The sequence below is a fragment of the Castanea sativa genome, chromosome 1, assembly GCF_040712315.1.
Source record: "Castanea sativa cultivar Marrone di Chiusa Pesio chromosome 1, ASM4071231v1".
Classification (NCBI taxonomy): Eukaryota; Viridiplantae; Streptophyta; class Magnoliopsida; order Fagales; family Fagaceae; genus Castanea; species Castanea sativa.
Genome location: NC_134013.1, coordinates 13,450,774 through 13,476,312, shown reverse-complemented (window position 1 = coordinate 13,476,312; position 25,539 = coordinate 13,450,774). Strand labels below are relative to the sequence as shown.

Below are 25,539 nucleotides of genomic sequence, written 5' to 3'. Positions count from 1 at the left end.
GTCGGGGTTTGAGATCCGTGAACCCGTGAAGGCTCCGGAGGAAGAAGAAGAAGAAGAAGAAGAAGATGAAGATCGGTGATGTGGATTCCGCGATCCGAAATGAAGTCAGGTCGCGGTTTGAGATCCGTGAACCCGTGAAGGCTCCGGAGGGAGAAGAAGAAGAAGAAGATGATCGGTGATGTGAATTCCGCGATTCGAAACGAAGTCGGGTCGGGGTTTGAGATTCGTGAACCCGTGAAGGCTTTGGAGGAAGAAGAAGAAGAAGTTGAGGAATCGTGTGAGAGTTCGTCTTTGATCGGAGTACCCAATGATAGTGAAGAAGATGATGATGATGAAAGCGATGACGTTTCGTCCAAGGAGGCCTAGAGCAATTTCAAGTGTGGACTACGGTAAGCCCATAAACTGAAACACCATAATTCTTTTCTTACCTTCCCACAACACGAAGCGGTGAGGAGAGGCGGAGAGGCAGAGAGAGTGTGAGTGACGGTGAGAGAGGTTTAGGTTTTTTTTATTTTTTTTATAGGTCGGGTTTGGATAATATCCATACCCTACCCGATCAATTCGGGTAATACCCATACCCTACCCGGTTAAGCTCTGCCCATGAAGAACCGGGTATTACCCGAAATATTTGGATCGGGTAGGGTTGGATATCCATTACCCAATGGGTATGGCCATCCCTAGTGGTGGCTGCTGTGGTTTAGTTTAGTTTAGTTTTTTTTTTTTGGCCATGAGATGGATACAGATTGTGATGGCAGTGGAGCTTGATTTTGATTGTGGTGGAGGCGGCTAATTTTGGTTGTGGGTGTGGTGGTTGGTTATATTTGAGGTCGTGGGTGAAGAGAAAAAGAGACTAGAAGGAAAGAAAGAGAATAGTATTATATATATATATATATATTTAAAAATAATTATAACATGCTGCTACGCAGCTTGAACCCTTTTTTCCCTAGACCCCCAAGCACTTTGTACATGGGGAGGTGTCAATTCAGCTACAAGGCTTTTGGTAGTATTTTATATTATTTGATTGTGTAGTTTATCTATCTATATATATTAAGAGGATTCGAAAAGTTAGTTACTGCTTTTTTTCTTGTCAAAAATACCCCTAAATTAATTAACCAATAATTTAAAAAGGAGTTAAAATAGTAAATTGGCAAAAGAAAGTTAGTTATTGCTTTTTTTATTGTAAAAAATACCTTTACCTAAAACTTAAAAATGGGGTTAAAATAGTAAATTGACAAAAATAATATATTCCTGCGTTACATCTACGTTGAAATGCCTTCCTGCTTCTAATAAACTCCTACTTTAACGTTGATTTAAATTCCTACATCTACTCACTAACTCTCTACAAAATATGATCACTCTTTTGTTAGTTTTAAAACTCCTCCAATCTACAAAACTCACCCCACATATTCATCACACCCTTAGATTTTTTTTTTTTTTTTTTGTGATTGGAAAAAGTAGAAATTCTAAATTATAATAAATTCAAATTATTAATCTTTACCTAAAAAATAGAAGAGCCTCTGGAAAGTATTATTTTATTGGGTTAGATGTAAAAATAAGAATTGAGATATTGGGTGTGTTGTTGAATGGACTGGTAAAATAGATAAAGTAATGTTTGATGATGTAAAATAAGTTTTTATTTTTATTTTTATATTTTTATATTTTTACATTTTCAGATGTGAATGCTCTAAAAGAGTTGCAATAGCTATTTCTTAGTAGATGCAATAATTTTTAAAATTAATATATTTCCAAGTAAACAAACTTTTCATATAAATGTAACCATTATAAAAATAAAAAACGATAAAAAATAATTTCTCTCTCTCTCTCTCTCTCTCTCAAATTTTTTAAAATATTTTAAAAAATATAATTATATGAATAAGATATTTCCTAAATATATATTTTAAGTTTTATTCTAATGTTACAATTCACAACCAAACTTAGGAATGAGTTTAGAAAGTAAAACATACTCTTGGTTCAGTTACTTCTCTTTGAAAAAAATTTGGAATTCAGATCTTCTAAATAGATTGATTATAACGCTCTGTTTGTTTCAATAATGATGTTTTCTAGAAAATGAGTCATTTTTTAAAAAGTATTTTTTATAAAACTATCTCATTTTCCAATGTTTGGTAGCAACTTTAAATAAATTAAAAAACAACCTCCTAACTTCCCTTATTTAGCTTGCTGTGAGATAGAGTTGTTTTCCAAAAAAAATTAATGGAAAACAATCTCTAAAAATAAGCCATATTTTTTATATTGACCAAAGATAATTTTCCTTTAACTCATATTTTTTTTATGTTACCAAACATTGGAAAATAAAGAAAACTATCTTTACACAAGGTTTTCCATTGAAACAAACGGAGCGTAAAATTGGGATTCATAGGGTACTCTACTAAATAGATTTCCTTAAATTTTAACAATTCTTTAATAATTTAATGGTCTAGATTTTAATATGTTAGTATTCCACTAATAATAATTTTAATTGTTTTGTTTGCAACACTATTTTATTATTTTAAGAGTATTATTAGTGAAATACTAACATGGTAAAATTTAGACCCTTAAATAATAAAATAATTGTTAGGATTTAAAGAAATCTATTGGTAGAGTACCTTAGTAAATTTAGAATATCTGAATCCAAAAAATTATATAGAAAAACATTTAACAAATTCCCAAATTAACAATATCCCAAAAAGGAAAAGCAAAATATCCAAAAAAGAAAAGATAATAATAAAAAAGACAGTCAAATTCTTTGTCCATCAAGAATCGTCTTCCAAGTTCCAATTAGAAGTACTCCTCCAGTCCTCGTAATGAAAAAAAATGATAAGACAAAAAAAGGCTGTATTGGTTTAACATAAATCTGTCGTTAAAAGAAAGAAAGAAAAAAAAAAAAAAAAACTGCTAGGCTGCTAGCTGCTTCTAGCCTCCATTCGGGGACTTGCATCAACTCTGCTCACAAATCAAACAACACTGGTCTCTCTCTCTGGATCTCTCTCTCTTTTTGTCCCTATTGTATTAATTTATTTTATATTGAGTTTTTTTTTATTATTATTTTTTATGTAAATTTATATAGTTTAATTGATTGCGTACAATTTATTATTTACTAGTTAGGGCAGGACTTGCAAGACACGTGTTTGCCGTGGAAAAAAGTACTATAGTAATTAAGGTTAATTCTAGATTTTATTTGTATTACAAAACAAAGATATGAATTATTTGATTTTTAAAGTATATAGAGATTTACATTAACCAAAAGAGACATTAATTTTAGGAATTTTGATAATTATGTTGTTAAAAGTTAATCATCAGTTTAAGAATTTTGATCAATCACAAAGTTAGGGTAGCTATTTAATATATAAATATTTATTTAACTATAATTGTTTTTTAGTACCTAATTGCTAAAGACAATATATCTATTCTCTAAAAACTTTTAAGAATGGGAACGAATATCATCTTTCGACAATAAACAATTGAGTTTTGCTAAGAAATTTAAAATAAAAAATAAAAAATAAAAAATAAAAAAAGATAACTAAAGACATATGTCATCGAATATCATCATTCTAACTTTCTAAGAATTTTTATTATATGAAACTCAAAATATGTAAAGAAAATTTTTAGGATGTTAAAATTTAGCAGGAGTAATTTAGACATTACATAATAAATATTTTAAGAATCATAAGCTTTCATTAGGATTTAACTGAGAGAATAATAATATGACATATTTGCTATTTTCTAAAATATTAAGGGAAAAATTGCTTGATTTTAAGGTTTAAGGAAGAATTGTAAACTACCCCACACATAAAGGATGAAAATTTTTTTTCCTAAGTTTTTGTTTTTGTGTGTAAAACTATGTGTTTTTACCTAAAATAGTGTGTAAAGAAAAAAAATATACAAAAAGTCAACCCAAGAAAATTGTACGGGGAATAGTGAATTTTGGCTCAACAAAATTGATTAAGCTAATACCTTTATAATTTTGTTATATTTTATTTTAACCTGTAAAGAATTGACAGCTCAGCAGTTTTGAAAATATTGTGACAACATCAAGTTGTTATTAGTGGGTAAAAAAGTAGTTTTATTGGTAAGTTTAAATTAGAACTAATAACAATTTACCATATTTGATTTGTTATGAAAGTGTTGTGAAAATTATTGTGGACAAACCAAAAATAATATAGCAAATATACTACAACTTTTTGCATTCACAAAAAAAAGGCCAACAAAACAGTGAAAGTTAAACAAACCAAAACTATTATAGCGAAATTACTGTAACTTTTCCCGTTCCCTCTTTTTATATATAATATATATATATATATATATATATATATATATAGAGAAATATACATTGTACTTACAATGTAAATTAATATTGTAAACACATAAAAATTGGTAAATGCTGTACACATTTGCAAAATTTGTACAATTTTTTTTCAATTGTATATAATATTTGTTACGTTTTGTGTGTATACAATATAAGCTTACATTATAAGTAGAAAGTAAATATATAAAAATCCTTTACAAGAAAAAAAACAAGCTCAAACCAAGTTGGTGAACTTGAAGGAAAAAAAGGGGGAAGACAAGTCACTAAACCAAAAATGCTATTCATAACACATTTTATGAGCCTATTTGCTCTTTTTATATATAGAATAAAAGAGCACAAATCGATGACTGAAAAAAAAAATAAAAAAAGCGATGAACAGTACATATTGAACAAACTAAAAGTACTATAACTTTTACAAATTCACCCAACAAGTGTCGCAACATTTTCACAAAACATTTATTTTCAGTTGTGGTTGGTCACAATTTCATATTTTATTATTTTATTTTAACTTATAACAAATTGACACCTTAATAATTGTGAAAATATTGTGAAATTTGTTGTATTAGTTTAACAATACTGATGGGACTAACGAAATCAACTATTGACGAGACTAAGGCATATAATGGGACTGACGAGATCAACTACCGACGAGACTAAGGCATCTGATAGGACTGACGAGACCGCTCTCTGAGACGAGCCTAAGCAAGTATCCACGTCATCGACGTGGATACCAGGATCATTCAATGCCACCAATAATACCCCGAACGGTTACAGAACTAGTTGGACAAACCGTTGAAGGCATATTAAAACCCCATTACTCAGCAAGAAGCGTTACTAAAAGAGGCATTAAAGTCACAATAACTGCCAGAACGGCTAGAATCTAGAACAACATATATAAAGCCCACATATTGCCAACAGAAGGGACGAACACAGTTACAAGATATCCCTAATCATTCTTATAGTCTATTATTATAAACTCCCTTGTACTAACTTTGGCATCAGAGGCGTTATGGCAGGCACCACATCGGTGACCATTTCGGAGAATTTCTTCTTCTGTCGTGACAGAAGCAGACCTCTAGTCCTGTCTGGACGACCTCACTACAATTGACGAACCAGTGATTCATCAGTTTGGTCCTGTCTGGACGACCTCACTACAACTGACGAACCCGTGATTCATCAGTTTGGCGCCGTCTGTGTGAATGACATTTTCGTATTAACGGTTCGAAAGCGTAGTTTCTACCAACTTCAATATTCAGATGGAGTCCAACCAGGATTCAGTGGCCTTAGCCCAGCAAGTCAAAGCTCTTCTGGCCACCGTTGAAGAGCTCATCAGGCAGAATCAGGAGATGAGACAACAACTTCAGCATAAGGAGAATCTGTCCAGAGTTGTCCAGGAGAATGAAGGAGACAGCCATGGGAGAAGCGACCGACGAAGGACCACTACTCCAGACGAACAAAATTCTGATCTTCTTCAAGAGATGAGGAAAGAGATGGACGAACTAAGAAATGCTATTAAGGAGAAGACAGATCGGAGCCTGGATAGAATGGTCAGGGCAACAGATTCTCCTTTCACCGTGGCAGTCTTGGAACGACCAGTGCCGGCGAAGTTTCGGTTGCCTCAGCTTGAGCATTTTGACGGGCTTAAGGACCCCCAGGATCACCTTAATACCTTTAAGATGACATTAGACCTCCAACAGCCCCCTGATGAAATAATGTGTCGTTCATTCCCTACCACACTTAAGGGAGCTGCAAGAGAGTGGTTCATTAAGTTGCCAACCTCATCCATTGATAGCTTCGAACAGTTGAGTAGCGCCTTTCTGCGCCATTTCGTCGGAGGGCAACGTCCTAAGAGACCAGCGGACCACCTACTCACTATTAAGCAACGGGAGAAAGAAACCTTGCGGTCATACGTGAAACGCTTTACCCGAGAAACCCTGGAAGTGGACGACGCTGATGACAAAGTACAACTGACGACCTTTAAAGCAGGGCTGAAGTCTAGAGAGTTTGTAGTTTCGCTGGCAAAAAATCCACCTAAGACGATGGCAGAAATGCTTTTAAAGGCGCAAAAGTACATGAATGCTGAGGATGCGCTAGCCGCCATTAAAGATATGAAGAAAACAGAAGACAGGGGAAAGAGGGAGGACGAACATAAAGGACGAAATAGGGAGTGTCCAGATCGTCGGCTTACTGACGAAGCCAAAAGATCATCGAAAATGGCTAGGTAATAAGATTCCGCCTTGACGGATGTACATTACTGATGAAGCCAAAAGATCATCAAAAATGGCTAGGTAATAAGATTCCGCCTTGACGGATGTACATTACCGACGAAGCCAAAAGATCATCGAAAATGGTTAGGTAATAAGATTCCGCCTTGACGGATGTACATTACCAATGAAGTAAGTAATAAGATTCCACCTAGACGGATGTACATTATTGACGAAGTCTCGTGATAAGATTCCGCCTAGACGAATGTACACTACTGACGTAGCCAAAAAATCGTTTAAAAAAAAAAAAAAACCTTTCATCTTCTATGGTCGTCATGGCACATCATGACGACCACATAATCCGGGGGCATCTGATGAGACTGACGAAATCAACTACCGGCGAGACTAAGGCATCTAATGGGACTGACGAGATCAACTACCGACGAGACTAAGGCATCCGATAGGATTGACGAGACCGCTCTCTGAGACAAGCCTAAGCAAGTATCCACGTCACCGACGAGGATATCAGGATCATTCAATGCCACCAATAATACCCCGGACGGTTACAGAACCAGCTGGACAAACCGTTGAAGGCATATTAAAACCCCATTACTCAGTAAGAAGCGTTACTAAAAGAGGCATTAAAGTTACAATAACTGCCACAACGGCTAGAATCTAGAACAACATATATAAAGCCCACGCATTGCCAACAGAAAGGACAAACACAGTTACAAGATATCCCTAATCATTCTTATACTCTATTATTATAAACTCCCTTGTACTAACTTTGGCATCAGAGGCGTTATGGCAGGCACCACACCGGTGACCATTCCGGAGAATTTCTTCTTCCGTTGTGACAGAAGCAGACCTCTAGTCCCGTCTGGACGACCTCACTACAACTGACGAACCCGTGATTCATCAAATATATATGCGGGTTCTTATAAATATTTAAAAGAAAAAAAAAAGTACAAACGGAAGACTGAGAAAAAAAGCTATAGTTACTATAGCTACAGTGGCACTTGAACAAACCAAAGTGGCACTGTAGCAACTATTTCAAAACTTGGGGAAAAAAATGGCTCACTACACCAAAGGGGCACTGTAGAGGCATTGCCTCTTTTTATATAGTTAGTGGAAAAAAGAGCACAAATCGATGACTGAAAAAAAAGTACATATTGAACAAACCAAAAGTATTGTAACTTTTACACATTCACCTAACAAGTGTCTCAACATTTTCACAAAACATTTATTTTCGGTTGTGGTTGGTCACAGTTTCATATTTTCTTATTTTATTTTGACTTATAAGAAATTGACACCTCAATAATTGTGTAAATATTGTGAAATTTGTTGTGTTAGTATAACAATATATATATATAAAAAGGAAATAAAGTACAAACAGAAGACTGAGAAAAAAAACTATAGCTACTGCAGCTACCATTCCGTTTGGTACTGTAGCTACTGTTCAGAACTTGAAAAAAAAAAAAAAGACGAAGTGGCTGACTAAACCAAAATGACAGAGGCATTGCCTCTTTTTATATAGTTAATAGATATATTTTTTAAATGGATATATAACTAGTGTATAAAATTTAATATTCAAATATCAAAATATAAGTAATTTTAAGGCAAAATTATTCACAATTGATGCATAATTGAAGATAAAAAGAGCTCAAAGGTCAAGTATTACCATCTAAAAAGGCTCAAAGATGAGAATTGAAGAAATAACATAGTGCTTCCTTAGAACGTTATTCTTGATTAAGATGATCGAATATCCAATTAACCAAGAATTATGTAATGAATTTTTTTTTTATTAATTAGAAAAAATATAATATTATTATAAAAAAACCCTTAATAATTTTTTATATTTAGTTTGGCCCCTAGAAAAAATTACTAGCTCCGACACTGATTATAATGTATTAAGAAATTATTAGTTATTATTTATTTATTTTGTTTCTATATTAGTTGATAGTTTGTTAAATAGTAAATACTAAATGAATGCTTATAGAAAATCTTTTGGCTAAGTATTGCTTAAATTCGAGTTTATTTGGATTTTTTTTTTTTTTTTTTTTTTTTTGCATTTAGCATTAATTTTATAACAATTTCATTAGCTGTCACGTTTCTAAAATGATTTGGAAAAATAGCATCTCGAGTTTGGTGAAAACTCGAGCATTTAAGACTTGAGTTTTAGCGTGCTGGCTTATAGCTAGTGTGGAGAATGTTCCACATGGAACTCGAGCCTTTTAGGCTCGAGTTTTATAAAGAAAATTTCGGTTCTACCAGGTTTGGGTTCTTTCTTCATCTTCATGTGGGTTCCTCTTCAGATGTTCTACCAGTTTGAGTTCTTTCTTCTTCTTCTTCTTCATGTGTGTTCTTCTTTAGATCTTCTTCTTGCAGAAGGTTTTCGTGTAGTGGCCATTGTTGGAGGGGGGAATGACTTTGGTCTTTGCAGAAAGTGAAACTGGGGATTTCACGGTGAAAAACTTGGTGGATCTAGTTTGATTTGGGTTAATTTTGTGGAATTTAATGGTGGGTCGGTTATGATTTTGGGGGTTTTTTGTGTAATCGTTGGTGGGTTTGGTGGATGATTCTTCTTCTTCTTCTTCTGTGGGTTTTTCTTCTTTCATTTCTGGTTGTTCTTCTTTTCCTTCTTCTAGTTCTTCTTCTTCTTCTCCTACGCTTTATGGAATTCGAGTTTCATGTGGATTACTTGTCCACGTCAGCTTCATTAAACTCGAGCCTCATAAGCTCGAGATGGTATATTCCTAACTAATTTTAAAGAGGTGCTTACTAACAAAGTAGTTTCCTCAAATCATGCTATGTTGCAAATATCCCCATTTATTTGTGATATATGTATAACAACACGAGGAGAGAGGTGACTATCGGCAATTATGTTGCTGAAATTGTGAGAAAAAGTAGGAGAGAAGAGAGAAACGATGTGACTAGATGGAGGAGAGAGAAAAAGCAATTTCTACAATAGCATTGCCGAAATTGCTACTATCCAATTTTTGTGCATGAATTTGATTGCCTAACTAGCCGAAAAGAAGAGAGAAATTTTTGAATTGTGGCAATCCAATTGCCAATATAGGAGGGACAACAATTTGAATCGTAGCAATCCAATTACCAAAAATAGGAGAGACAAAGTGCTCGTTTGTTATTGTTGTTTAAACAACAATTTTTAGTTTTTAAATAACATTATATGTATTTTCACACATTTTTTCACCCATACGTATTTCAAAAAAATACAAATAATATTACTAGAAATCTCTTACCAATTGGGCCCTTGTGGTGGCCTATATAAAATTGTTATTGCTCAAACGTTTGTCTTTTTTCATCATAAAAAGTGCTTTGCCCTGTACTTTTTAATTCTTAGGAGGTTATGTAATCGATGACGCAATATGCACCACATGAATTATGGATGATGTCTTTTTTTTTTTGGGTCACATTAAGCTAGCTCATTCTAGAGTTAAACTACATTAAATATATCAGATACACACTACTATCAACAGTATTTTTTTTAATTCACAACTTGTCCTTTGTGACAAGTTGTGAATGCTTGTTGATAACAAAGAAAAGGCTATAAAAAACGTGTTGAAGAAATGTTCATTCTTATCTCTTCTTCACTTTCTTCTACCTGTAGCTCTCTCTCTACAAAGAAAAAAAAAATAATGGAAATTTCTCTCGACAAAGTTGCCACCTCCGTTCTTTTTGTTATAAGGACAACGTTGTCATGCATGATTCTGAATTGGGTGTGGTTAAGACCAAAATATTCAGAGAGGTGCTTGAGAAAGCAAGGTCTTGTAGGCAATTCCTATAGACTTCTCTTTGGGGACTCGAAGGATAGCTCTTTGATGATAAAGCAAGCTTGTTCTAAACCCATAGACCTCTCTGATGATATTTTGCCACGTGTCCTCCGCTTTGATCATCACATAGTGAAGCATTATGGTATGTATGTCCACACTAAACTTAATCAACAAAAGTTTTTGTTGCAGCAAACACAAATTATATCTCACTCAGTTCATAACAATAAAGTATGCATGGTTGTTTAAGTCCTGTAACTTCTATTTAAAAGCTTCCAACTATGAATTAGCTTATGCCCAAAATCTCATTGTTGGCTCTACACGTTACTCAGGGTGGTCACATGACCACCCTGAATTGAATTTCTTTTTTTGTTAATACCTTAAAATTTTTGAATTTTAAATTAATATGGGTTGTTGACCACCTTAGAAAAAAATCTTGACCACCCTGAAAAAAACTTGAACACCCGAAATAAAAATTTGAGTCCATTAAAAGTAAATTTTGATCTCTCCAAAATTTTGGTCTATTGAAGGTTGAACCAAAGAATTTCAAAAAATGCAATTTTTACAACATTTTTACAACAGTTTCACAAATAAATCTTAAGTAGTAAGTTATTACTAACTGTTATTAGTGGACAAAAAAGTGATTTATGTGGTAGGTTCAAATTAGAACTAGTAAAAACCGTTTATCTAGGATTTGTTGTAAAAGTGTCGTGAAAATGTTACGAACGTAACACTTCTCAAAAATTGCCCAAACAAATACAATTTTGCCCAAAAGCCCAAATCAAATGTTTAATTGTGATTTTTAAATTGTGTTTTCAAAAGACACATTTTCAAATGGCTAGTCTATTAGTGTTTATTTTAGTCTTTAGCTGAATTTGTTGGATTTATGTGATATATTTTGTACATACACAAATGCACTAAATTAAGTAATACTTGAATACTTTATTGAATATGATTAATATAACAGTTGAATGCCTAAATTGAATATATTGAATGAACTTATAGTTTACCCTTTATTATTTTGCATCATGAATAAATTTCCAATAAAGAAATCACTTGTATTGCAAGATTATTATTCTAAGCAAAACTGTATTGACTTTAATAATTTTCTTTCAGATCATAGGCTATGAGAAAATGTCTCATCTTTTCATCATAATGATTAGGTTGAAATAAGAAGAGCATATTTACAAAGAGGTTTTTGTCAACTTCTTGGTCGTGATTTCCCTAGAAAAGAAATTAATGGAGAATTGTGTTAATTTAATACTAATTCGTTTAAAGAATACAAAAATTAGTTGGAATAGATTATAAAAAAAGATAATGTATTTTTTTTATATTGTTACTTATTAGGCAAGATGTTTATAATTGGATGGGATATCAGTAGTTTAATGATTGTTTGGTTGTATACATTCAAAATTATGCAGTGGATAGAATTGATAATGAAACTATCATATATCAATTTCAAAATTTAAAAACTCGTAGAATAAAATTTTAAAGATTTATGTATTTGCACTTTTTTGTGATATCGATATATTCAAATTTTATTTAAATTTAAGTTTTTTAATGACCATCCTAAGAAAAATTCCTAGAGCCACCACTGCAAAATCTTAAATCCGAACCAGACAAACTAGACTGATTGATTAAAGTATAAACTAGAATCTAAATTGGTAGTAGTGGAGCAAAATTTTTTTTGAGGTAAAGCTAGTGTTACTAGTTTTAATTTAAATACATCGTTGAAATTATTTTTTGCCCATTAATAATACTCAGTAACATGCTCTCATGACTTGTTACGAAAATGTTATGAATATATACATATTTTTTAAATAACGGATTTTCTTCTAACCTTAGTGAACATATGTAGGCAAGAATTCTTTTACATGGTTTGGCCTAAGACCTTGTGTAAAAATTATGAGCCCTGAACAAATTAAAGATATTTTCACCAAGATAGGTGACTTTCAGAAGCCCAAATCAAATCACTTACTAGATTGCTTACAATGGGAGTAGTAAACTACGAGGGTGAAAAATGGGCTCGACAAAGAAAGATTATCAACCCTGGTGTGGTTTTGTCTTGGTGGTTTTTCTCATTCGTAAACAAATCACCCGTGTTAAATTTATTTTATGCTGCATTTAGTATAATTGATGATTTATTTGTGCTACTATGCTATTGCATGTAATTTGATCTAATTAATTAATTTGGGTAATTAATTAATTAATTGCAAGGGGTCAATTCATTTTAACCCAATAAGTGATATCAGAGCAGGCGCACTCTGATTAGATTTTAATCTTTGCTATGTGATCCATTGACCCCTGTTTGTCATGGATAGAGGATAGTCTCTAATTATACCTATTTTATTTGATGACACTAAATATGCATACTGGAAAGTATGCATGAGAGCTTTCTTACAGTCTTTAGATGAGAAGGTCTGGCAAGCTGTGAAAATTGGCTGGGTGAAGCCAAAGGAAGCGCCGACTGATTGGGATGAGGCCAAGATCAAAGCGGCAAACTTTAACAGTAGAGCATTGAATGCCCTATTTAGTGCGGTGATCAATGAGGAGTTCAAGAAAATATCCTCAACTAAAATTGCAAAGGAAGCATGGACCATCCTCTAGGCAACCTATAAAGGGACTAAGGCCGCCAAGGATTCAAAACTTCAAAGGCTCACGACTAGCTTTGAGGAGATAAAGATGGAGGAGGATGATCAATGCCAAGCTGAAGGATATAGTGAACTTAGCATTGAATCTTGGTGATCATATTCCTGAGCCCAAGATTGTGAGAAAAGTGTTCAGATCTCTCCCCGAGAGATTTCATGCCAAGATAACAACGATTGAAGAATCAAAGGACATTGACATTATTCCTTTGACAGAGCTGATTAGCAACTTGCAAACCTATGAATTGGGTTTGACTAGACTTGGGAAAGGAACCAAAAGTAAGAATATGACATTGAAGGCCAAAAGTAATGAGACAGATGAGTCTTTAGATAATAAAGATTCTAAGATGAAGTCTTACATCACTAGGCAGTTCAAAAAGTTCATGAAGAATGCCAATGTGAAAGTTTTTGACAAGGACCGTAAGCAATCCAATTCTTCTCAATTCAAAAGTCAAGATAGAGGGAAAAATAATGCTAAGGATGGCGGTCAGGATACTATTCCCTCCGGACCAAAGTGCTTCAAATGTCAAGCTTTTGGACACATGAAACAAGAATGTCCAACATATCTTAAGTCGATTGGGAAAAGCAAGGCTCTTGCTGCTACCTTGAGTGCTACCGAGCCTGAGACTAAGTCAGATGACAGTGATGACGGGGGAATCTTGAGTGCTTTCACTGCCACAGTGTATCCTATTGAGGGGATCTTAGAAGCAGTGGATGAAGAAGAGGACTTGGTGGAATCAAAGTTTGAGAAGATGGATAAATAGGATGACATCCATACATCCTATGCAAAGTTATACAAAGTATCTGAAAAGCATGAGAAGTTGTATAGATTGTCTACTAAGAAACTTAGTGAAGTGGAGCTGGAACGAGAGGAGCTATCCACAAAGGTTGATGAAGCCAATCAAACCATTGGAGCACTGGGGTTCGAGAACAACTTCTTGGTTGAAAGAACCAAGAAGCTTAAAGCAGAATTGTTTCAAGTTTGAGCTCAATTGGAGAGGACTTTTAGTGCAAAGCTGGATGAAATGCTGAACCACCAGAAATCAGCTTTTGACAGTATGAACTTTCTAACTCTTCTCATATTGCATCCTCTAGTAGGAATTTTTTTGTCTCACCTACTAATAATGAAAATCTTGACAAAAATGAAACTAAAACTGAGATAGCTAGTGATAACAATCTAGACAAAGGCAAATCTATTCTAGGAGCATCTCGTAAGATAGAGAAGAAAGAGACTAGAAACCATAAGAGCACTAAGGGTAAAAATAAGAAGTCTCAACCAAAGAAGCCGCATTTTTGTCATCATTGTGGAGTTTCAAGACACACTCGTCCAAATTGCTATAAGTGGTTAGCCACTCAATAGAGCAATAGTGTGTTATCATCTGGTGGTCAAGGTCAGATTCCACCATCTTTGCGTCCTCTTGGAGATCTTCTCAAGATCCTCATATTTCTTTCGAACTTGAACGGTTTCAATTCTTCTCCCCCACCTCCGGAACAAAAGTTCAACTTTAGGAAATGATCTTCCTCCAAAACCAAAGTTTGGAAAGAAAAAGGCTCAAAGTGATTCAGTCACTTTTTCTCTCTCTTCCTTTATGTTTTTGCATTACTTGTGTGTTTTGCTTTCTTGTTTTTAAGTCAGTTTAGTTTTATGCTTTGTATGTTTACATATTTTTGTTTGTTTGTTTTCAGTTTTGTTTTATTTTGTTTTACATAAAAATGAAAAAATTGAAAAAATCAGAAAAATACAAAAACAATGTGTGTTTGTGTATATTGGTACTTGTGTACCCTGGATGGCTATTGAGACAAAATTTTCTAAACTTTGTATCTCTTGTAACTTAGATGAGTATCTCAATGCACAACTAAGCAAGTGAGTTTTGTGACTCGTGTTTTGTGATGAGTACGATTAAGATTGTCTTCTATATCTCATACTCATATCACTTTTTTTTGATGGGCAGGACTAGAAAATCCTAAGAGAAAAACATAAATAACCATCTCACCATTAAAACCCACCAATCATGTATAACATTTGTGTGCTTCAGCATAACAAAATTGTGATGTTATGGCTTATATAATTGGGTATTTCTTTTCTTTTTAATATGCCTATGCATGATATGTTCAAAAAAAAAATGCAAAGAATATAAAAGCAAAAAGAATCAAAATGCTTTTTAAATAATTGTAAATGTGTTTCTAGGAGATGTGGGAGTATATAATGTACCTCAAAGGTGATAGTTCCCATCAAATAGTTATGATTATGTGTGAGTGTATTAGATGTTCTCATATCTCAAATCATCATAATATGAGAAACTTGTACACCCTTGTTATGTTTTCACACACAACACGCAAACTCTTTACTACTTTTGATACATGTGCAGGTACAATGTGATTTGGCCATCACAGGAGATACATGTGTTAATATATGCTCACTAAACTGTCTTAACTTATTTTTGAAATATAAAATTGGTTAGACTTGTTTAGTGTGTGTGTTTTTGGATCTATATGCTTTGCATCTTGTTTGAGATGAGTTTTGAGAGCTTAATATGTTGCTCGGAATTTTGGTTGAGTAGCTTGCTTGATTGCATTCATCTTTCTGTGTTTTTCCTCCCTTGAAAAACTTCTTTTTCTTCAGGCTCGACAGCTTCTCAAAAAATCCTCGATAGATTCCCTTTCTATCAAGCCCTCTTTCTCTTTTCTCGATAGATCCTTGACAGATTCTCGATCCATCGGGATTTTTGGGTTTCTTTTCAATAGAATCTCGACAGCTTCTCGATCCATCGAGATTTCTGGGTTCCTGCTCGACACATTCTCGTCAGCTTCTTCGATCCATTAAACCAAATTTCTGTGCATTTTGCCTGCTCGATAGATTCTCGACAGATCCTCGATCCATCGAGACCGTCCTTTAGCCGTCAATAGATTCTCAACAGATCCTTGATAGATTCTCTTCTGTTGAGATTTAGTGCTTGACAGATTCTCGATAGAAATCTCGATCCACCGAGCTGCGTTTTCTATATATAGCTAAGGCGCGATTCAAATTTCACTTCTCTCCTTTTCTCTCGATAGATCTCTTTCTCTCTCGACCCAAACTTCTTACTCTTACTCAAATCACTCCACCTACTCAAGATTCGGCCTTGTTCAAGCCTCAATCTCTTGGTAAGTGTTCTCAATTACCACTTTTTCATGCATTCATGCATTTTTAGACCTAGGTTTTGGGTTTTTGAAAATTTTTTGGGGTTTTTGAGATTTTTGTGAAATTTTTGGGTTGGGTTGTGTTGATTTACTGTTATATGCTTATGCATTGCATCCTAATTGCATTATAACAATGTTTCATGCATATTTAGATGTGTGTGATTGATTATTGTTGTTGAGTGCTGTTAGGTTTGGATTGGGTGACCCCCACGATGCTCTTAAATTCTCATGTCACATGTTCATGCATTTTTCATGCATACATTCTTTTCCTTCTTTCTATTCTAAACTTGTTTTGTGTTTCTCTCTCTCTCTCTCTCTCTCTCTCTCTCTCGGATAGACTGCGTTATAGCACCCAAACAACGCAAATCTACTCTGGCTTAGAACCCTCGTCAAGGTTCTAGGTCATCTTCTTCTTCTGCTCCTCCCATACCCTTTCATATTCGGTTTTGTGATGAGAAGGCCAAGACGAACTTCTTATGCATATGTTCTTTTCCTTCTTTCTATTCTAAACTTGTTTTGTGTTTCTCTCTCTCTCTCTCTCTCTCTCTCTCTCTCTCTCTCTCTCTCTCTCTCGGATAGACTGCGTTATAGCACCCAAACAACGCAAATCTACTCTGGCTTAGAACCTTCATCAAGGTTCTAGGTCATCTTCTTCTTCTGCTCCTCCCATACCCTTTCATATTCGGTTTTGTGATGAGAAGGCCAAGACGAACTTCTTTGAGAACTTCCAGGCTCGTGGCGTTCATCCGGAACGCTAGGTCATTATGTCAAATTTCTCTGACACTACGTTATCCGATGTCATTCGGACTCGGGGATGGGAATCTCTCTGTGAGAAACCCATGCAATGTCCTGTCGTGTTTATACAAGAGTTTTACTCCAACATACACGGCATTGATACCTCTGTGCCTTAGTTTATTACCATATTCTGAGGTACACGTATCGTAGTTACTTCAGATCTTATATCCGAGGTACTACTCATCCCTAGGGTAGCGCATCCTGACTACCCTAGCTATGATTGTCTACAAACTGTGTCTAGAGAGGAGCTTATCTCTCACTTTTGTGAGGCTCCTTCCATATGGGGTGGTAAGCTAAGCACTCCATGCTCGAGTTTTGCTAAAGGCCTGAGATTCCTTAACATGGTGATGACATTCACTCTCACACCATTGTCTCACAATAACTCCTTCACTAAGCCTCATGCTTGTTTTCTTCCTTCTTTAACGGAGGATCTTACCATCGACTTTCCCTCTCACTTCATCATATCTATTCTAGATGTGTATTAGGACACTACTACCCGTGATAAGCTCATCTTTCCTTCAGCTATCACGAGGATCCTTCAGCCCTTCTCCATTCCCATTCCTCTTTCTCCTCTCTTCACCATCATGGGTGACATCAACGCTGGTTCTGTCTGGCAGAGCGTGGCCCAGCTTTGACTAAAGTGGCCCCGAGTAGAGACGTCCGATCCTGCGGCTCCTGCAGCTCCACCATCTTTGGCTCCGTCTTCTTCTGCTCCTTCTACCTCTACAGCTAGTGGTGTGACCCTCGAGGTCATCATGGCACAGCTTTAGCGGATGGAGGTTGACTTTGGTGGTCATCTTGACTATCTCACAGATGAGATGTGTCAGATGAACACTCGAGTTGGTCGTATTGCCCACAGACAGGCTCACATGGCTGGCTTTGCTCCTTCACCCTCTCCAGAGCGTCCTGTGGCCTCTCCTTCTATAGATGATGAGGATGATGCTGGCTCTTCCGATGATGGCGAGATGACGACCTCTCAGTGACTTGCCTTTTGTCATTCGTGACAAAAAGGGGGAGTAGTTCTGAGTTTGAGAGTAGTTTTGTACTTAGGGGGAAAATTAGTATAAGACATTTTTTGTTAGGGGGAGTGTGTATTTTTTTTTTGAGGGATGTAGTGAGGATTTTATGTATTTTCTTCTTTTATTACATTAGCCTCTTGTATACCGGTCATGTGACCATTTTATTACATACATTGCACTTTATTTTCATATATATGATGATGATGTATGCTCTTCTTCACCTACCTTTACATGTGTTGTTTCTTTTCTCTCTTTATATACATGTTTCTTTATGTATGCAATCTTTATTTCTGTTTCACACATGATACCTTGATGAGTTTAAATTAAGTGCTTCAAAAAGACAAGTTGTGAAAGTCTATCTTGCCATGAACTCTCTTCTTGCAATGTTTTTCAAGAGTTTGTAGTAGGGATAGACTTATTTTGTAATGCAACAAGTGGTTATGAGTTGAGTGATTTAAGACTTCTCTTATGATTATTTGTTTTGTTATGGTTTTGTCACAGATTGCCAAAGGGGAAGATTGTTAGGGACATATTTTATGTAATTGGCGAATCTTTTGATAAAATGAACTTTACTTGTAATTGGGTAGATCTAAGATGGGTTTAATATTTCAAGAAACAAGAGTTCAAGTCAAGTGTTAAAATCATGAAGATTTGACCAAGAAACAAGTGAAGAAAGAGCTATTTACTAAAGCTCGACAGAAGTCTAGATAGAATCCTTTCTATCAAGATTTAATGTTGAAGCTCGACAGAAGCTCGAAACAAGCTGTTTCTGTCGAGACTTACAAAATCAGAAATTCTAGATCTGATTTTTGACCCATGCTTGTATATTTGTATAGGGTTTCTTTTCTCACAACCTTAGACATATATAAGGATTATTTTAAAGGCCGTCACAAGTTAATGAAAACAGAATACATGAAGAAAGTGCCCTAGTTCATTATTCTCTATGAAGAAGCTACTGCGTCTTTACGCTAAGGGTTTTGTGACCAAGGAGCTTCCTGATCTTCATCGTTGATGAACTGAAGAACTTTGTAGCAAACAATCTTCTTCAAGTTGATGAGTTAGTCACGTACTGGGATTCATGCATTGAACATAAAGATTGCTACTACAATACAAGACTAATTGGGTATTGGGGTAAGGGTTCAACTGTAGGTTGTTATTTTGGGATAGGCCAAAGGATTTGGTAAGATTCCTTATACTTGTAACCACTTGTGATTGATAATAGTGGATTCTTGAGAGTGGTGACCTTAAAATCATCTGGTGGGGTTTTGCCTCTATGGTTTTCCATATTCGTAAACAAATCACCTGTGTCAAATTTATTTTCTGCTGTATTTAATATAATTGGTGATTTATTTGTACTACCATGCTATTGCATGTAATTTGATACAATTAATTAATTACAAGGGGTCAATTCATTTTAACCCAACAACATTCAACTTTCAAATTTAGTCAAGTTTGGTTTCTTACCCAACCAAAAAAAAAAAAAAAGAGCCAAATTTGATTTTTATTGAGATAGGATTAACCAATTACAATTTATTTTATATGTTATATAGGTTGAAATTCTATCGTATCTATTAAAAATATATATGTTATTTTTTATTTATAGGAATGTGCAATTTTTTAATATAACAAGCTTTCAATGAATTTCAACTTTTGCTTCACCCACCTTCCAAATAAAAATCCTCATGCATCTGAAGTCTGATCATGGTTTTAAAAATTGGTATGGTCAAAAAATTGATGGCGTAAATGTACTTTTAGTATCTACATTTTAATTTTACCACTTTTAGTCCCTAATTCAATTAACGCGGTTCATTTTGATCATTTTCGTCAGTCAACCGACGGAAATAGTTGAGGTGGCTGCTGGAGGAATTAAAATATTATAAAAAAATGCCACATCAGCATATAAATTTAAAAAATTAATTTATTAATTTTAACTAAATAATAAAAATGAAACATAATTAAAAACTAAAATTCAAATAAAAGTAGCTGAACTATGTGGACTCAGATCGAATCTCTGGACGCGTCGCTCGTGGAGGAGCTGAGCGCGATGGGAAAGAAGAAGTTGTATTTCTCTTTAGTTCTCCTTTTGCTCTCGCTATTTCTCTCCTCTTCTCTCCCCTCCCCTTCATGTTTCTCAAATCCTAACCCTAGCTCCACATTGTGATCTTCAATCTTCGGCTTCTATATACTTGATCTAGGGCTTGCGATTCATCGAAGAATTCTCATATACATATCTTCTCTCGCAAGCCCTCGATTTTTTTGCAGCAATTCTCTGAAAGGTTTGGATTTCAGACGATTTCTTCGAGTTTGCGATTTTGAAGACGCGTACGGCCAATTGGAGATCTCGCTCCTCAAATTGGGTCTTGTTTCATTCTGATGCATCCCTCATCGGACTGATTGTGGAGGATTTAGGGTTTGTGAGGTTTTCTCAATATTCGAAGAACTGGTTTTGCTTTGCCTTGAAGATAAAGAGGGCTTCTTCGATTTTTGCTGAGATCTGTGTAATTCCACGACAACTGTGGAAATCGGAAGAGAAGAATAATCACTGCGATCTGGTTTTGCTCGTTCAGATGCTATCTTATTTTACACTTTTTGTTTGAAAATTTTGATCGCGAAGAGATTTCTGTGATCAGCAGTGCATGAAGAAGAATTAAAGAGCTCTCCTTGTATGGTTTGATATGTTCATCTTATTTGAGTCATAGAAAAAAAAAAAGCTTGGATTTTGTACTGTTTGATTTTGTTCAAGTTAAATATTAGGCCCTTTTATTTTTTAGGCCTTTGATTATTGCTCTTTAGGCCTTTGATTTTATCCGTTTAATTTTTGAGATATTTTGTTTAATTTTTTGATATTTTGTTAATTGGGTTTATGGGTTTGATTTGCTGAGAATTCGGTGTTGATTGTGTTAGAATTTGGGAAAGGACATGAAGAATTCGATGATCTTGATTTGTGGTAGATCTGATGATGCTGGGTTTGATGATCTCTGAGGTGTTGAATTTGAGTTTTTTCTTCTTGTTTTCATTTATGTCCTAGTGGTTTGGGTTTGAGTTCTTGGGTTGCTGGGTTTGTGTTCTTGTGATGGGTTTGAGTTCTTGGTTGCTGGGTTTGATTTGGGAAGAATATGAAGAACAAGTTGTAAAATAAAGAACAATCTGAAGAACATGAAGAACAATCTTAATTCATGTGAATTTTAGTTTTTAATTCTGTTTTTATTTTTATTATTCAATTAAAATTAATAAATTAATTTTTTAAATTTATATGCTGATGTGTCATGGTTGATGTGGCATTTTTTATAATATTTTTGTGGGGGCCCGAAATGTGGTTACCGGGCTTGAACTCAATTTGGACTCACAATTTATTTACTTTATGGGCTTTTGGATTTCCTACAACGGGTGGTCCTATGTTTGGCAACTCAGATCCCCTTGTTCCCTAAGTTCTCAGAACTACTCTCTCTACTTTTCCCAAAATGATCACCATCTTTCCTCAGTATTTCCTCTCTAAAATTGCCAACCACTGTACTGAATTTTCCTTGCATATTTATAGCTAAAGCTAGTGGGAAGGCTATGATTATTTTCTTGGTGGGTGAAAGGAGAGGTCCAATATTGTTTTCTCTAAGTGGATGCTTAATTGTGAGTGGGAGAAGGTGACAGTGATATTGGAACTAGCTCCACTGCTAGACGTACTGCCCGACAACGGCATTTCCTAGGTAATGGAATGAAGGTCCAATACTATTACTCTTAAGTGGATGTTTAATGGTGAGTGGGAGAAGATGATAGTGGTCTTGGAACTAGTTCCACCGTTAAAGGGACTGCTCGGCAGAGATGCTTCCTGAGTGATGCTATGTACTCCAAGTTCCACCTGCCCAGGGAATGTATCCATTGAAGGTGAGGAAACCACACCTTCGCCGTTCATGTCGTAAACGTTTTCATCCCTAGGCCTCGGGTTTTAGATGATCCTCAAAACTTGCCTAGAATGAGCCCGTAGGTCTGATCGGTGTAAGGTTCTACATGTGGCATCATTACAATGGGCTTTTATGAACAAATGGGCTTGAAGGAGGGTAACGCCCGTACAATTTTAATTCCTCCGGCAACCACCTCAGCTATTTCTGTCGGTTGACTGATGAAAATGACCAAAATGGAACACATTAATTGAATTAGGGACTAAAAGTAGTAAAATTGAAATATAGGGACTAAAATGGAAAAACACCAAAATGTAGGGACTAAAGGTGCATTTATGCCAAAATTAATTTTGGCCCCAATTCCTAGTTTAACTCAGATTTTTGAACAATTTTGGGTGATTTTACTGGATTGGATTGGTTTCGGTTTCTAGTTGAACTAGTCGGTCCTATTCGGTTTCTAAAACCGTGCCTCCAATGAAAAATAAAATTCCAAATTTTATTGTTTATTCAGAAATGAAATTGGTTATAACCTACTTTCGTGAACATCTCATCAAACACAAAAATTAATAGAGATCATCACATTATAATTAATACAATTTCCGTTTCTGTGTTTTCAATCTTCACAATTTACTTATAGCTAATATTTATGCATGCAGGTTTTTACCAACTAAGACACATAGGAGGATGAAGGAAATTGAAAGAGAAGTACGAAACTTACTAATGAGAATCATTAACAAAAGGGAGAAGGCAAGCAAAGGCAGAAATGATAACTTATTAGGCATACTTATGGAATCGAATCTTAGAGAGATTAAGGAATTTGGTAACAAGAGGAGTGTCAGAATGAGTATTAAGGATGTAATTCAGGAATGTAAGGTTTTCTACTTTGCTGGGAAGAGACAACCTCGGTTTTACTTGTTTGGAAAATGGTTTTGTTGAGTAAGTATCCAAATTGGCAAGCTTGTGCAAGAGAAGAGGTTTTGCAAGTCTTTGTTAAGAACAAACCTGGCTTTGATGGGTTAAATCATCTTAAATTGTAAGTATTCCCTAAAGATTCTAATTTTTCTTTATTTTCCTATAAAATTTATATGTAATGTCTTTTGAAGTTGAAATATTCACATCCATGAAAATTCATGTAAATATTTAGTTAATTGATCGAGTAAAATTTATTTTCTATTGAGCTCATGATAGTCAGCATACTCATTTTTTTAGAGTTGGTACTTGGTAGTATATACTATAGACCACTAATTTGAGTGCAAACCTCAATTTTGATTAGGTTTGTAGATCAAGTAATAAATCTTGTTTCAAATTTTCTCTATCATAAATGAGCTTCAAAATCTCTCATATACTCTTCAAGAGGAAAATTAATGAACTTATTTTATTTTATTTTACTAAATTCTTTAAGAAATGCACTTTGGTAATAGTTGGTTATCCATGGCATAGGTAACCATGATATTGAATGAGGCTCTGAGGTTGTACCCACCAGGAGCTTTGCTACTTCAAATAGTTCACAAGGAAACCAAGCTAGAAATTTGATAATACCCGCTGGAGTGGAGATTGCTATACCAACAATTCTAGTCCACTATGATTATGAATTGTGGGGTGAGAATGCAAAACAGTTTAACCTGAAGAGATTTTCAGAAGGCATTTCAAAGGCAACAAAGGGCCAAGCATCATTCTTCCCATTTGGTTGGGGTCCTAGGATATGCGTTGGTCAAAACATTGTTGTAATAGAGACCAAGATGACTTTGTCACTCATTTTGTAGAACTTCTCATTTGAGACCTCCTCATCCTATGCTCATGTTCCTTACACAATCAAAACTGTTAAACCTCAATTTGGTGCTCACATTATATTACATAAGATATAGTACCAAAAAGTTGTTTTAGCTAAACAAGATTTATCACAAATTGTGCCTTGTGGCTTATTTGAGGTTCTATTTACTATTTAGTAATTAAAAACTCATTTTCTAAAGTATAAGAAACAAGATATTATATGATTTCCACTCTATTATATTAGTATGTTTGTGTTTGTACGTCCATTATTGCATTAATTAAAGAAAACAATGTTGAATAGTGTAAAAAAAACAAATTAAATTAGAAAAATACATCATTATTATTGGTAAATTTTCATTGTTAAAGTATAATGTTAATATTTTTAATCTTACCCAAATTAAAAACCTTTAAACCGATTATAAGATTCCGATTTTAACAACCTTATTGCAAAGGCTAGAGTATATAATGCTAGAAGAAAATTAATGAGTGTTCTGAAATTGAAAGATTGCACATGGGGAGATCAAAATTGCATTGATCTCTTTGTACAAGCCAAAAAACTAAGGAAAAAAGGGGGAGAAAATAAATTCTCCGGATTGAAGCAATTTATTCAAGAAATGCCAACCAAAATTTCTAAGCACCCTTCTGCAAATCAACCACCTTCTTCCACGAGTCTCGGCTCGATATCTCGTCCCACCATCTCCCCACATTTTCTCTCGAAGTGAACAAATTGCCCTTATCAGTGCCACTGACCAAGTACTGAGTGTTGGGCAAGTGTGAAAGATCAGCCAAAGAAAATTCATCCCCAGCCAAGAACCTAGCCTCCCCGAGCCTCTTTTCGTAGATGTCAAGCACTTTCGACAGCTTCTCTTCGTTCTGCCTGATCAATACTTTATCTTGCTTGATATTCATTCGAGGCGCGAATGCAAGCTGAAACACCAAAGTTGAGCTTGGTGGATTGAAGCTCTGCCCTTCTGCTTCTATCCACTGATCTATGGATGCCTTTGCCAGTGGGTTTGTTCCGTATAGCCCTTTGTTCCCTTTGTCCGCGTACTTGTCACAAATGTAGCGGCATATCGCTCGAGACTCTGTATTACCCACACACAAATTCAAATTTATAATATGGAGTTGCAAACAGAGGGAAACCCAGAAAAGAGAATGAATGAATATGATGAAATTGCGGGTATAAATTTACCAAAGATGGAGATACTCTCATCTTCAAATGCTGGTACTTGGCCAAAGGGCTGTAACATTGTCAGGAACATGTATAAGAGAGATTCAGAATTATATATAGCTGATTAGTCGAAAAGAGAGAGAATTATGATTTGTGTATGTAATTGTAAAAGTACCTGGAGCTTGAGGAACTCTGGCTTCTTGTGCTCGCCCTTGGACATGTTAATGGAGATGAGCTCGAACTCGACATTTTTCTCATAGAGACAAGCTAGGACCCTGGACACAGCCGTGGACATGGGTGGTCCGTACACTTTAACAGGAGTCGCCATTGGAACGGGAAGCTTGGTAGCTTTGGGGGTTTGGGGTTTCGCTTGCTTGCTTTCTTTGTCTCTTTTAACACACTCTCTTTGTGTGCGTTTGATATGTGTATTCTTGTCTCGTTTTCGACCATTCAAAAAGGTGGGATTTAATCATCCTCTCTCACTTTATCCTTTGCTTTTTTTTTTTTTTTTTTATGGGCACTTTATCCTTTGCTTGAGAGTTGAGACAGAGGGTTGTTGATGTGGGACCAGAATGCCACAGCGGAGAGTAATTGTATTCAAGGAATAATTCAAAGACAAACCTGTAAAGTATGCCTCGGCTTAATAAAGACGATCTCACGGGCCCCAACTTTCCTTAATTGCTTAGGCCTATGGGTATAGCCCAATTATTCAAGCCTGATTCTCATGGTCTGGGCTCTGCCATGGGCTAGCCGTTCTCATCGGTCCAA

The 25,539-nt window shown here is 35.1% G+C and overlaps 1 protein-coding gene and 1 pseudogene across 1 annotated transcript; one reads left to right on the top strand and one right to left on the bottom strand.

Moving 5' to 3' along the window:
- Positions 1-10,166: 10,166 nt before the first annotated feature.
- Positions 10,167-23,695, top strand: LOC142614586 (cytochrome P450 CYP72A219-like; annotated as a pseudogene).
- A 335-nt stretch (positions 23,696-24,030) lies between these two features.
- LOC142638116 (glutathione S-transferase-like) lies at positions 24,031-25,388 on the bottom strand. The gene is made up of 3 exons (XM_075812114.1): positions 24,947-25,388; positions 24,793-24,841; positions 24,031-24,685 (listed from the first exon to the last, which is right to left on the bottom strand). Exons 1-3 carry the CDS (start codon positions 25,097-25,099, stop codon positions 24,231-24,233), a joined length of 657 nt encoding a protein of 218 aa, XP_075668229.1. The 5' UTR covers positions 25,100-25,388; the 3' UTR covers positions 24,031-24,230.
- Positions 25,389-25,539: the final 151 nt, after the last annotated feature.

Coding starts and splice junctions, on each gene's coding strand:
- LOC142638116 (XM_075812114.1), bottom strand. CDS start 25,099: ATGGCGACTCCTGTTAAAGTGTACGGACCACCCATGTCCACGGCTGTG. Junction 24,842..24,946: donor CAGAGTTCCTCAAGCTCCAG/GTACTTTTACAA, acceptor ACAATGTTACAG/CCCTTTGGCCAAGTACCAGC. Junction 24,686..24,792: donor TGAGAGTATCTCCATCTTTG/GTAAATTTATAC, acceptor TGGGTAATACAG/AGTCTCGAGCGATATGCCGC.